Source organism: Urtica dioica, chromosome 4, assembly GCF_054948205.1.
Source record: "Urtica dioica subsp. dioica isolate 48M chromosome 4, U.dioica_male_clone48M_v1_H2, whole genome shotgun sequence".
NCBI lineage: Eukaryota > Viridiplantae > Streptophyta > Magnoliopsida > Rosales > Urticaceae > Urtica > Urtica dioica.
Window position 1 is genome coordinate 20,904,258 of NC_142759.1, and position 14,366 is coordinate 20,918,623.

Sequence of the window (14,366 nt, forward strand, 5' to 3'; positions counted from 1 at the left end):
ACTTTTTTTTAACTAAAGATAATGTAAATGAACAAGTATATGGATTTGTTTTTTTTACTTTTGTTAAGAGAAACGAAGATGTGAAATGATCTCCTCTCAGGTCATGTAAAGTAATTTCCTTCAATCGGCGATCACTGCGACGTTTGCTCCCGTGGTTGGCCATGGTCTAGCTATCTGTTCTACGTTTCGTAGCGGATATTCGATAAATTTCAAAAAATTTAGGTGATTTAATTTCATTGTATTGAACAGTATTTACCTTTGAGGATCAATCTCGCTATCAGTTAATTAGGAATGAGAAATGATTCAATTTTCGTGGACCCCACCAAAATATCATATTTCCCAATTTCGGTGGATTTGGAAGGATGAAAACAAAAAATGAAGTAAATTATACATATAACTTTTATTTATATAATTTACTAAGCACATTTAATAGTAATGCATTAATTTTAGTACAATAAATACAATTATTCCTATCTATTTTTTTTATCTATACCAAACAACAAAGAGATGAATTATAGTCCATCATTTTTTTTTCTTTTCTATTCCATTGAACTTCATCCATTCATCCACCCACTTTTCCCTCATTCCTACCAAAAAAACAGAGCAAAGTTTCAACAGTGTCCCATTCTTACTGCTGAAATAAACTCTCCTGGTTCGATTAAAAAAAAAAAAACAAAAAACAAAAAACCAAAACAAAAAACTCACCGGGCAGGCTACCAAAAAAAAAGTACTTGTAATACACACAACATTTCAGAAACAGAAGGTAGGCTCAGCCATCACAGCAGAATTAAATTTCTCAAACTTTATCAGTTCAAAACATCTGTATATTCCATAACAATTTGGGCAACGCTGTACATTTATCCGGAAAACTGGTACAAGGTAAATATTTTTTTTTTTAATTTACCAAATATAACACAAAAATTGTCGGAGAATTATAAGAATCAGCATCACAGCAATAGTGAAAGTTATCCAGACATTTGTCCTGAGTGATAATGAGTTCAACAGTCATCTTCAATCCTGCTTAAGTTATATCAAGATACTACTTGCTTCGTATCGTCACCGCTGGTCTCGAAGAAACGCTCGTTTAAATCGCCCCAGAAGAAGGTTGCTTCTTTTTTCGTTTGCTCTTGGGCTTCACAGCATCTTTCAGAGTTTTTTCTTTGATTTGCAGCTCAACTTGAACTTCCTCAACAGGCAAAGATTCTTCATCGACAGCTACGGGAGAGTCCTCCAGATTGATTACATTAGGCTTTTCTTTTTTCTTCTTTTGATGTTTCTTACTACTTATCGACGTCCCTGCGTGTTCACTTGAAAAGGTTACAAAAAGTACCTCCAAAGCGACACTATATAGAGTGAAAAAAAAAAAAAAAGTTAGATCATATTTCTGTTCTGTGAGAGATAATGCAATCTTACCGCCTGAAGGGACGGAAGTTTTTAACAAATCCGGATCTACGCCCTCTGAATAAGGATCCCTATAGAGTGAGAGAGATCAAACCGAAATACGCATAGGAATGTGGATTCGACAACAAATTAGAGTGAAAATATTTCAAGAACCTAGCAACGTACCAACTCGAGGCACCCCCAACAAAATTATTGGCACCTTCATTTCCCTTTTTATTTTGCTTTGATAATTTAGCTCCGTCCTCAACCATCGGAGATTCACATGGAATGTCATACTTTGACGGCGCTTTCTCATCGGCTGGTAAAATTTCTTCTTCCTTTACATCTGAGTCAGCTCCGTCAACGTTCATAGGTGTAGTAGATGAAGGATGTCGTTTGATCTTCTTTAAAGCTCGTTCTATGTTCAATGTCTCGACCTAATAGATTTTCATTGAGAAAGTAAGCACATAAGATCAAAATGAACCAATCTATCCAAACAGACACACACAAAAAAAGGGGGGAAAATGAACATACGGAATATGGAACAGATGCTAAATATAGGGTGTTCGGACGTTGTTTGAGTTAAATAGTTTTTTTTTCCTTAGCTGAACAGTAACAAGTAAAATGGCAATTCATATTTTGGATCACAGATACACACTGAACAACTATTTGAAATCCAAGCAGAAAACTTGCAACGGATTTCAAGCAAACAAAAGTAAGACTAGCTTACCGCTTTCTTAAGCTTCTCTGTGATATCACCTGCTTTCACAGAAGCGATCCTCAAACACTGCATAATAACACTCTGCGAAATACCCTCTCCTCCGCCTTTCTGAATCGCACAGATGTCCCCGTTTGCATTGAGCGTCGCAGTCATTCGACCCCCCATTACAGCCTCTTCATGGTGAGTCGGATCAATCATCTGTCAAAACACCCATCTAGTTAGAGGATGAAACTCTCAAAACCAACCGTCCAAATATATAAAATATGTATGTAGACATCTATATCACTTACAACGCCACTCTCGTTACTGAAGAATGCGAAGGTTATTGCTATCGGAAGATGATGGATCATCAGGGGAAGTGGATCTCTTTCCTGTGTCACGATCAAATAAATATACGGCCAAGTAATTTATAATTGGAATAATATATACATACACATTACATTACATCACACACCTCTGGTGGATGAACAATCACTTCTTGACCATCTTCTCCTCCCAATGAGCACTCAGGTCTTCGGAATGTCATCAGAGCCGCTAAAGCCGCGACATTCGCAGCATCGACAAGATTACTATAAAAAGGAAAGAAGTACAATTTGACCTTAACCTTTTGTCACTCGGCATAAAGTTAATAGCTTTTGATATTGGTAAGAACAAATACTGAATTAAAATGCATAAGTTGAATTGGAATTACCCTCCATTATCGAGAATGTGGAGATCAATTCGAATCGCCCACGCAAACTTCCCTGGAAGAACACAAAGTGATTCCGTGTCAACAGCTCTGCTTTCCCTGGTAATTCAGAAGCCACAAACACAAATACACACATATATGCATACTCACGTTAAACCCCAAGTCATGGAAAAGTAAGAACCATTCTTTACGGGTATGTTCGGAACCCGGAAAATCCATACATAAAAAATGAGAATCATCGTATTTTCTTGGTGTTGTTCGGATCGTGGAAAATTCTAGGGAAATAAGATTTGAGGGGAAAATTTGATGGGATTTGTATGAGCAAAATTGAGGTTTAATTTTACTTTAAAGGTTATATATTTCTCTGGAAAATGAAAATCCAAACAAATTTGCTCACTTTCTTCTTTCTATATCCCCGTAAAATATTCTCGACTCCCAAACACAACAGAATATTTCAATATCCCCTCACATTCTCCTTCCGATTTCCTTTTTTCTAGAGTAAGATCTGGGTTTCAATTCCAAACACAGCATATGAGATTGAACCCTAAGAGACGTAAATATGAAAAAGGAGATTCTGACCTGAGGCCTCGATCGACGACGCGGCCGAGCTCCACGGCGAACTCTCCTGGGCGGCCGGGCTCGAAGGAAGGGTCGGCCATGGGAGAGAATTCGGTGAAGACGGAGATCGAGCCTTCGTTTGGGCGGTCTCGGTAGGGCTGAGTGAGTTGGGCCGAGATGAATCCCATGACGTGAGTGTGGCCCAGCTGGACCTCCGCCGAGCCGTCGGACTTGCCGAAGTTGATGCTCAGGTTCCGGTACTCGAATGGCCGTCGACCGTCGATTCGGAGGTCGGAGAGAAGAGCTGTCTCGATGAATTTCCTCTCGTTCACTGTCTGATGCCACTGATTTGCCAGTCTCGTCTCCATTGTTGGCTCCGGGAAGAAGAAGAAGAAGAAGAAGAAAAGGGATTTCGCTAAAACCCTAGTAGTTCTTCACTGGAGGTTTTGTGCTTTGTTTTGTTCTTTTCGTTTTGATTTGAAAAGCGACGACGAGGATTTGAGACGACATTTATCAAGAAATATCAGAGAAACGACATAAAGTGTAAAAACGACAATGGAAGAAAAGAAAGTGATTTCTTTTCTACGTAGATGCATTTTCTATGTCTTATTCCAAATTTGTTTTGTGTAACAGTATTAGGGGTGAAACTGGATCGGTTCGATTCGATTTTTGACATTTTTAGTATCCGAATCCGAATTTTCGGTTTTTAAAAACTCGGTCCAGTATCCGGTCCAATTTAGTCTAAAACCGAAATTCGGTTATCCGAATATTCGGTTATCCGGTTTCTTAAATCCAGTATCCAGTCCAGTATCCAATTTTTAAAATTCGGTTATCCAGTTTGTAAAATTTCAGATCCAGTTTAATATCCAGTTTTATAAAATAGATATCCAGTTTCTAAAATCCAAATCCCGTTTGTAAAAATTCAAAAAACGAGTACAAACGACTCTTATAAAGCTCCAAAATGACAATACATAATCTAAAACTGTGTAAAAAAATAAAATTCAAAAAGACACTCGTCTCCAACTACCTGCACATGTAAATATCATAATGTAAAATTAAAATTACTACCCTAATGATCATAATAAACCATACAACAATTGAATTTGTATGTTACCTTTATAGATCACATAATCAAGTTATAGTAGCAGTAGGAGTTGATATATGAGAAGTTTGTTCTTCTATGACAACTTGACCATCATGTGTTAATAATAGTGACATAAATTTGTTTTAATATATATTTATTTTTAATTAAAAAAATCGGTTAAATATCCGATATCCAGATTTTCCCAAAATCAAATTCGATATCTGATCCAGTTTTGTAAACCGGATCGGTTATCCGAATCCGAATTTCGGTTAGCTGACGTGGCTCCAAATTTCGGTTTCAGTTCGGTTTGGATATCGGTTTTATCCGATTTTCGGTTCGGTTTTGTACAACCCTAAACAGTATGATATATTATTTGGAAAAAAAAACATAAAAGAGGGAAATTTGCCATCATAAAAGAAGAGATATTTAATTATATTAATTAAAAAAATAGCATTAATTTCATAAAATATTATGTCTATATTTTTCAAAGAGAAAGTTATCTTCCTAAATGTTTACAATATTTTTTTGAAAGTTTGTATAGATCGGATAACAGTGAAATTTATCCAAGACCTACCGTATGAATATCAACTAATTTTTTTTAGCAAATATAACTATTTTTTTTAATGATTAAATTGTAATAATTAATGGGTACTGTGAAAATGAAATGTGAATTTGAAAAATCAGGGACCCGACTAACTTATCGAGTTATGAGTATATAGAAAGAATAAATAATAAAATGAGGATAGGAAGTCTGCAGTCTGCTATACAATAAACCAATTTATGAAGTGATGAATCCAAATCCGGAAGTCTTCAACGATTCAAAGGAACAAATTTAAACTCCAAAACACGGAGGATATAAATAGATAAGAAAAATGGTGATGAATTTTGAGAAGAATGTTTTTATAGCATAATTGTCCATTGACGGAGAAAAAGAGTACTCCTTGACCCTAAGCGTGTTGGGTGACAAAATTTCGAAACAAAATGTGATTGAACCCCCATGATATAGAAGCTTTGGGTGGGGAAGAGTTTCAAACATAAATGAGCATAGTATGACTATGATGATACCCTTGGTTGTGGAACTTGCGATTTATGATTGAAATTCTTATGTTTGAAGCAGGGTTCTAAATGCCGGCGAAAATTGACGACTTTCGCCGACGAAGCCGTTGCTCGTAGACTGACGGTCAATGCATATGACAATTTTTGTTTCGCCGTCGTATGTCGTTCGATATTCGACGAAACGGCAAGCTGGTCGGTGGAAAAACTACCGCAATCCTTGGACTCTCCAATAACCGACGGAGACGCCTCAATTTTCCGGCGAGTTTCGGCGACAATTGCCTCTTTCAGTGTAGTTTCGGCACGCTCTAGTTGAAAATCATGAATATGATGGCGACAATTGATGAAATTCGCCGTCACTCCGAAATTGATTGTCTGACATCAAATTTTCAGACCTTCAATGGTGGCTTCAATGGAGTTTTTCTTCACTTCGTTCAATACGAAGAAGAAGATAGAAGAATAAGGGAAAATGAGTGAGAAATTATGGTCCCACTAATTACATTTTATATTTTTTTAATCATATCTCACTATCTTCTACCGTCAACTAAAACAACAACAACAACAACAATAATAATAATAATAATAATATTAAATAATAATAATAATAATATATAATCCCCTCTCTCTCTCTCTATCCGTTTTTGTATTTACCTTTCGGGCCCCACTATATATATATATAATTGTTATTTGTTGTTCTTTACAACTTCTTGTCCATGCCTTATTCAAATAGAAGCCTATAACTATTATTAAGATTTAAATTCATTGGAACATTTTTATTACAAGTTTATAGTATGATTATTGATATTTATCAGAATTTTTTTATAGTTGGAATATTGAGCAAAAAGTGATCGACTATTTAGTTGCTTGGAATAATTATTTTACTTAAGTAAACAAATAACAATTAATTTTTAATATATTGCAACATTAATACCAAAATACACTATTTATAAACAAATAAAATTAAAATTGTAAAATACGTATATGTGTATATGTATATATTTTTAATATGCTCTAGAACATTATTTCCGTTCGATTTTCCATTTGCATGTCAATTTTCCATAGAAAACGGTATTTGAAAACGACATTTCATTTGCCCATTTCCACATTTTTCTCGTTCGATTTTCCGTCGACATATCGGTTTTTCGTAAATCAGGAGTTTCGAAATGGCATAAAAAACGGCATTTAGAAACCTTGGTTGTGGACTCCACGAATTGTGACTCAAAAAATATGATAAGCTAAAATATTGGGTTTGTTTTTTTTTTTTTTTTAAGCTGCCAATGGTGTTTTAGAACTATGGATTTGAAAAAGGAACAATGTATGATGATAATCAATCTGGAAATATTGAATTATATATATATAATCAATCTGGACATACACATTGTGCATATATATGTAAAATTATATAAATTTTACAAATAGCTCATATGTTGATTATCTATGTTGAGTTTAATGTTTGATTTTAAAAAAAAAAATCGATTTTTTTACCATTTGTTTAATTAAATGACGAAATTAAACCATAAAATAAATAACTGTGTCACAAATATTCTTTTTATTGATTTTTTTATTATTGATGTTGACTACATTTTCTCCCAATTATATGCACACCCCATTTTATCCTTATTCATTCGCACCTTATAGCCCCATATGTAATTTATTTACAATAAAAAAAATAAAAAACAACGATATCTGAAATCTGAATAGTGGAAAACACAAGCAGATGAAAGGATAAAAATCGACATTCAAAAGTAATCAAAATCAGTGATTTGAGTGTAAAGTTGTAGGAGAATGTGAGATACTCCTACGAGGCACCAATCGAAGATAACTCAATGAGATAAGCGAGATACCGAAGTGATATAATGACAAAGTGATTTCAGGAATCAAAATCGCAATTTGAACAAGGAAGAAAGTTATCTCTTGGAAAGTAAGAATTTTATTAGTTTATTTTTATTTCAATTTTTTATATTTTAAATAATAATTAAATTATATATGTGGGTTATCAATAATATTTTATATCAGGGTCGACATCAATGAAAAGTCAATAAGAAGAAGATTTTTGGCACAATTATCTATTTTAAGGTATAATTTTATCATTTTAATTAAACAGTGAGTACAAACTCGACATTTTTTAAAAATCAAATGCTAAACTCGACATTTCACTTAAACACATGATAATATGTATCATTTTCTCATTATAAAATGAACTCGAAAGAAACTAACTTTGTAAATTGTATACTCTATAAATTTGAGATTAAAATAATTGTGTAGTTTAGTGTGCTTATTCGTTTTCATTAATGATTTTATGCTATGACTAATGATTTTACAATATTTTGTAACAGAATTTGTTACAATATAAGTTCCTATTGAATTGGAAGGATTTCGATTAGAACAACTTTATAAGGAAAAAAAGAAATACAAAGGTAAAAACCGTTGTTTGTTTGACCATCTACAAAAGTACTCACATTTGTAAATAATTGAATTAGATGACGAAATCGATCTTGTCTTTTTGTAATTAAATAATGTTTGGTATATATATTGACAAAAGACCCTGGACAACAGTACACACTTGGACGTTATTTTATTTTTGCGCATGGCATATTGTCATGATTTTGTTAAATTATCCTCATTATTTTCTTAGTTTTGTTTGTATGTGTTTTAAATTATTCGGGGCCATTCATTAATTTTTATTTTTTGGGGCAACTTATGATGCGTGACAAAGACAATCATATTGGTCGCAAAAAAAGTAGACGCACACGCACACGCACATATATATATATATATATATATATATATATATATATATATATATATATATATTAATTTATATATATTAGCTGTGTGCATGTGTAACTTGTATATTTACTGGACGAATAAATTAAGAATGAGATATGTTGTTGAATTGGTACATAAAAAATTAGAATATAAATTGTTGAATATTTGTCAAGAAATAATTAGACATAGAATTGTGAAGATAAGCATAATTGTTAAACTTGTAGACAAATAAAATTATTTTTATGAAAATGATTAGAGAAAGTTGAATTAAATGCGACACTTATAAATACATTGACACTTGTCGAGGAGAGATAACTCGTAGTTAAAATGGCAAACGAAAAGAGATTATAAATATATTTTTCTTACTCTATTTGGTAAGAGTGATAGAAAATAAGAAGATAAATTAAATACAAAAAATTAGGTAATTAGTCAACTAAAACATGTGAAATTGCTATATAATCAACGTTTTGTAAATCTTAAGTATATTAACCATAAAAATGACGTGACATTCTTGTTTTGTCCTTTAATTGAAATAAAATGATGAGATATTTACGTCAATTTTACACGTGTAAATACACGAACGCGGCTATTTCCCTGAGATTTATTAAATGTTGGCTATATAGCAATGTAAAACTATAAATATGGATAGATAACTAATGGCCCCAATTAAATATGGTGGAAGAGAAAAGAAAAGAAAGTAATGGTTTATAAATTTTAAAAAAGTTGATTGGTATAATGTGAAGAAAGATTACTCCTTGTTGTTTGGTATAAATAAAAAAAAGAGTTGATTGGTGTTTTTTTTAGAATGACATGTGCTACCGGTGAGGATTGAACCCTGACTTCCACTTTTGAAGTGACATGGAATAACCACTTTAGAGGTGGTGTTTATTACACTAAAATTATTTTAGTAGTATTATCTTTATAGAATAATTACATATGAAAGTTGTATTTATAATTTTCTAAAAAATTTGACTTCCATCCTTCTCAATCCATCCAAATTTCAATAGATAGACAAAAAATCAATCTCTCCTAAGCACTTCATCTCATTATTAGAAGTGTGGGCCTAACTCACACTCCAAAGCTAGCCATAGAGTGGAATGATGCCAAACACTTATAAGGAGCACATTGCTCAAGTACCCAATCGATGTGGGACATTCTAATACACCTCCCTCATGCACAGGATGGATAACTGGAGCGTAAAGTTTGTGAGAATGAACATTCACGGGCGGTCCCACAATCAAAATTGGTCCCCGCTCTGATACCATATTAGAAGTGTGAGCCTAACTCACACTCAAAAGCTAGCTTAAAAGTGGATGGATGTCAAACACTTATAAGGAGCCATTGCTCAAGTACCCAATCGATGTGGGACATTCTAATACACCTCCCTCACGCCCAGGATGGATAACTGGAGCGTGAAGTTTGTGAGAATGAACAGTTACGGGCAGTCCCACAATCAAAATTGGTCCCCGCTCTGATACCATATTAGAAGTGTGAGCCTAACTCACACTCAAAAGCTAGCTTAAAAGTGGATGAATGTCAAACACTTATAAGGAGCCATTGCTCAAGTACCTAATCGATCTGGGACATTCTAATACTCATTGTCCATCCTCTCTACCAAACATCATAATGGATTAAATTTTATGGTTTAATCCCTCTATCTGTTGGCATTGGTGCCCACAAGAAGAGTAGTAGTTATAACTTATATACATTTGATGTAATAAAGTCTCACGAAGGCTCTTGCTTGTAACTGCTTAATAATTAATAAAGAGTTGAAACTTTCATTCATTCTTCCTTGTTTATTTGAAGCTTTATGATAAACCTTAGTCTTTAGTCCTTAAACAAACCTAACAATAAATGAAGAGTCAAATATAGATTTGCATGAACAAACTCTTCATGGTTTGCTTAAAACAACATATTCACAATCTAAGGATCAAAGAGCGCTATTGATCTCAGTATGATTGTTAGGAGAACCTATGATGTCTGGTTATGAGACATAGAGAGTTGGAGACTCTATAGTTCTTCCTAGGTATCTTCTGAAGATATTGAATTGACCAGTTCACTTCTGGAGACAGTATAAGAACAAACCATTTAACCTCTTCTGCCTCAAAGTCACTATGTATGAATTGCATCATGCTTACCTCAATCCTGAAATGAGACATGTCATTTCATAGCTAACATACTCTCATTCGAGAAAGTCAGGGGGCGTTTGTTTATCAACTCAAAAACTGTTTTTGAGTTTTCAAGAAGTGAAAATAGGAAACAAAACTGGAAAATGTGTTTGGTAAGGTGTTTTCGGAAAAAAATTTCTAAAAATTTTGAAGTTGTTTTGGAAAAAAGTAAAGAAAACTGAAAACAAATAAAATGTGTTTTTGAAAAAAAAATTCTTCTCTTCTCTCCTCTTTCTCCTCATCTTCTCTTTTCATTCTTTCAAAAACAAAAATGAAAACTATACCAAACACTTTTTTTTTTTCAGTTTTTTCACTTTCTCAATAACAAAAATGAAAACTGTACCAAACAGCCTTTTGAAAACAACTGCAAAATAATTTTTCAGTACAACTACAAAAATTAGAAAATAGAAAACAAAAACTTTTTGAGTTAACTACCAAACACAACCAGAGTTCTAGATTTATTGTGTGATATAGACAAGACCTATTTATGAAGATGTCATGAACAACTTTGTGAAGATCTCATAGATACAGAATTCATGTACAAGATTGCTGAAATGCAATGTATATCACCTCATGATTTGTTCCTTGGAATGTGAATAAATGAACTGGCCAGTATCCAAATTGAGTCATGACTCTTTTGGATGAATCAATGTGACTTGTTAGCTCCTCGTCAATACATTGTTTCTAACTTATTCACAAGTGACAAAGGAGTTGAGGAAATAACAACTAAAAGAGTAAAATGGTAATATTATAAATCCCATCTAATTGGTGATATTCATGAAGGGTAAACATAGATAATAGTCAATGGATCCACTCATCAAAATTAAGTAGAATTTTGAGTAGTATATTCATTTGAACCAAGAGATTTTCAGTGTCAACTCTATAGTGGAGTCAGTTGACATTAAGCTAGAACTTGGAAAAAGTTTGTGAACTTTTGTGTCCAAGTATGCTAGCTCAAGCTTTGTTCATTTAGATCCATGAGGTCACTATCACAAGTAATTAGAGTAGGATTTGTTAAACTAGTAGTTAAGTCAAAACAAGTTCAAATGTTAAATTAGACGAATTTTACGAAAATTGTCTAAAGGATAATTTTGTCCATAAGGACATAAGATTGTATAAATGTCAAAATAAGATTTTGAACATTGTCATATGATGACAATGTAAATTGAGTCCACATGGCCAAGCATGATATTTGGGCCTTGAAGATTGAATTTCATTTTATGGAATTTTATGTGAAAATTCTACATGAGCTTTTCTTATATTGTCTTGAACAAACAAAGAAACATCTAGAAGCATGTTCTAGATGAAGAAAACCGTGGCCATCATCAAGAGAAAGAGAAATTATTTTGTGCATTGATGTAGGAAGATAATTGCCAAAAAGGAAAAGAAGAAACAAATTTATAGCATCATGCTATAAGGTATAGACGGCCAAGGGAGAGAAAAAGAGAAAAGGGAAACAAATTTCCAGCCATGGTATTATTGTGATAGGAATGAGAAATAAAGATTGTGCTCATGAATATGTGATATTCAATAGAAAAGAGGAAACTACCTCTTCAAGACAATTCATTCTCCTATAAATACCACACCTCATTCACAATGTTGAAATAAGTTTTTGAGTTGAGAACTTCTCTTACTAGCTTGGCCGACCCTCTCTCTCTCTTCTTGCTCTTTTGTTTTGGCACCTAGGTCCTCATTGTGTTTAATAGTGCCCACACACTAAATCATTTCTAAACTCGAAGACTAGTGATAAAAGCTGTCGTGGTTGCTCGGATTCAAGAAGACACAAGGAGACAAGTTAAGTGGGGGAGACGAGCGATTCAACCTTTCCAAAAGCTTATCAACGCTCAAGCTTCAAGCAAGATTGGTACAGAGAGAAAATTCGTTATAGTTTTTTTTAATTATATGTTCATGCACTTTGTCTAGGTAGTAAAATCGTTTTACATGTTTTAAAGAATTTTTTATATTCCGCCGCTTGCTATAAGCGATAAATTATTTTTAATCCTAGATCTATTCCAACACTATCTTAATCCATCCATCAGATTTCTCTTATAAATTATGTGGCTTAAAGTCATTATATGCCGAACAAAGCCTTTGCACGACATAATAATTTGCAGCTATTTTGTCCCAAAATTTGAACGGTGTAAACGAGTCATTGACATCAGAATGTCGTTGTCTTGGCTTAAATTTATTAAATTTTGACGCTATAAATTGAGATAAACAAGTGAGTTTCTTTTTATCTTTCCTAAGATGAAAATGACAATATGCTTGTTGAATCGTAATTATAAGTATTTTGTATATTTTTTTATTTTGGAATCCAATATTAGCATACATCATTTGGCGATTTTACAATCAGAAAATTAGGAAAATAACCAATTTAAACGTTTGACATTACTAAATAGTCAACGTTTGGTAAAAATTCTTCGGTAAATAGCCACTTTCAGACGTATATCTTAGGTAAATAGCCAATGTTTGGTATATGAAAGTGGCTATTTATCTAAGATTTATGTCCAAAAGTGGCTATTTACTTAAGATTTATCACGCGTTGGTTATTTAGCAATGTCAAACGTTTAAATTGGCTATTTTCCTAATGGATCCTTTTAAAATTTATAAGTCATGTATAAATGAAGCAAAATTTATATTTGGTTGACCATTAAATTAGGAAAGCTTAACAAATAGGCAAGGACGTTCACTAATTCCCGTTTTTTCGTTTTTTTTAATAGAATTATAATTGGAAACCTATTAACACACGCTGATTAGGAATTGTTTAAAGAAAAAGGAAGTAACTACAAAAACCTAATAATATTTTTTAAATAAAATTATAATTGGAAACCTAGTAATGGAAATAAATTGTAATTGAAATTTGATTTCCCCCTTTCCTTAGAGTGTCGTGTGTGCACAAATGGAGCTAGAAGATCCAAGTTCCAATATGTGGTGTGTTATAGGCTAAGAGGTGAGCTTATTTGCGGTTTTCAATTTTTTTTGGGAAAATAACACATTTATACCCTGTGTTTTAGTGAAATGTCGAGTTTAACCATCGGTTTTCAAAAATGTCGAGTTCATACCCTATGTTTAACTAAAATGACGAAATTATACCATTTGTTTAACTAAAATGACGAAATTATACCATGAAATGAATAACAGCGTCACAAATCTCAATTTCATTGATATTAACTCTTATATAAGAAAAACTAAATCAAATCTAAATCAGTGCCCTAACTTCCAAATTCTCAATTTTGAAATAAAAATAGCCTTAAATTGAAATTAAATAATAAAACTCATACTTCCTAAGAAATGACTTCATTCCATGTTCGAATTGTAACTCTAAATCCTGGATTCTCTGTTCGAATATGCGATTTTGATGACTATCAATTATCGATGTTTATCCATTTGCCTCTTTCTGTGTTCTTCACGATTAAGATATTGTTGTTTATTTTTTAGTTTTTAAATAAATTACATATATGGCGCGAATGAATAAAGATAATTTGTGTTTATATATAAATATTATAGTCAACGTCAATGAAAAGTCAATAAAAAGAATATTCATAATACTGTTGTCTATTTCAGGGTTTAATTTCGTCATTTTAGTTAAACAGAGGGTATAATTTCATCATTTTAGTTAAACAGAGGGTATGAACTCGACATTTTTGAAAACCGAGGGTTAAACTCGACATTTCACTAAAACACAGGGTATAAATGTGTTATTTTCCCATTTTTTAATGAGTAAGTGTGATTGTTGTTAAAAAAAAAAAATACAGTGGTTGGTATTTGTTTGTGTTACGAAAACATGGGTGTTAACATTTTAGATAAAACCATTTTCGTATTTCCGTTTTTGGTTGCTATATTACATTTGTTTTGATGTTTGGTTGTTGGTGTTTTTTTTTTCAGCATGTCTCAAAAATGTAAAGTTAAAAGGTTTGTTTGTTTTGAAATAATTATAAATCTGGT

General features: G+C 32.7%; 1 protein-coding gene across 1 annotated transcript; it reads right to left on the reverse strand.

Annotated features, from left to right (window-relative positions):
• Positions 1-827: 827 nt before the first annotated feature.
• Positions 828-3,820, reverse strand: LOC149401154 (exosome complex component RRP45A-like). Its single transcript, XM_089613631.1, has 8 exons — positions 3,369-3,820; positions 2,793-2,888; positions 2,556-2,670; positions 2,392-2,472; positions 2,111-2,299; positions 1,567-1,817; positions 1,414-1,472; positions 828-1,296 (listed from the first exon to the last, which is right to left on the reverse strand). Exons 1-8 carry the CDS (start codon positions 3,713-3,715, stop codon positions 1,085-1,087), a joined length of 1,350 nt encoding a protein of 449 aa, XP_089469757.1. The 5' UTR covers positions 3,716-3,820; the 3' UTR covers positions 828-1,084.
• Positions 3,821-14,366: the final 10,546 nt, after the last annotated feature.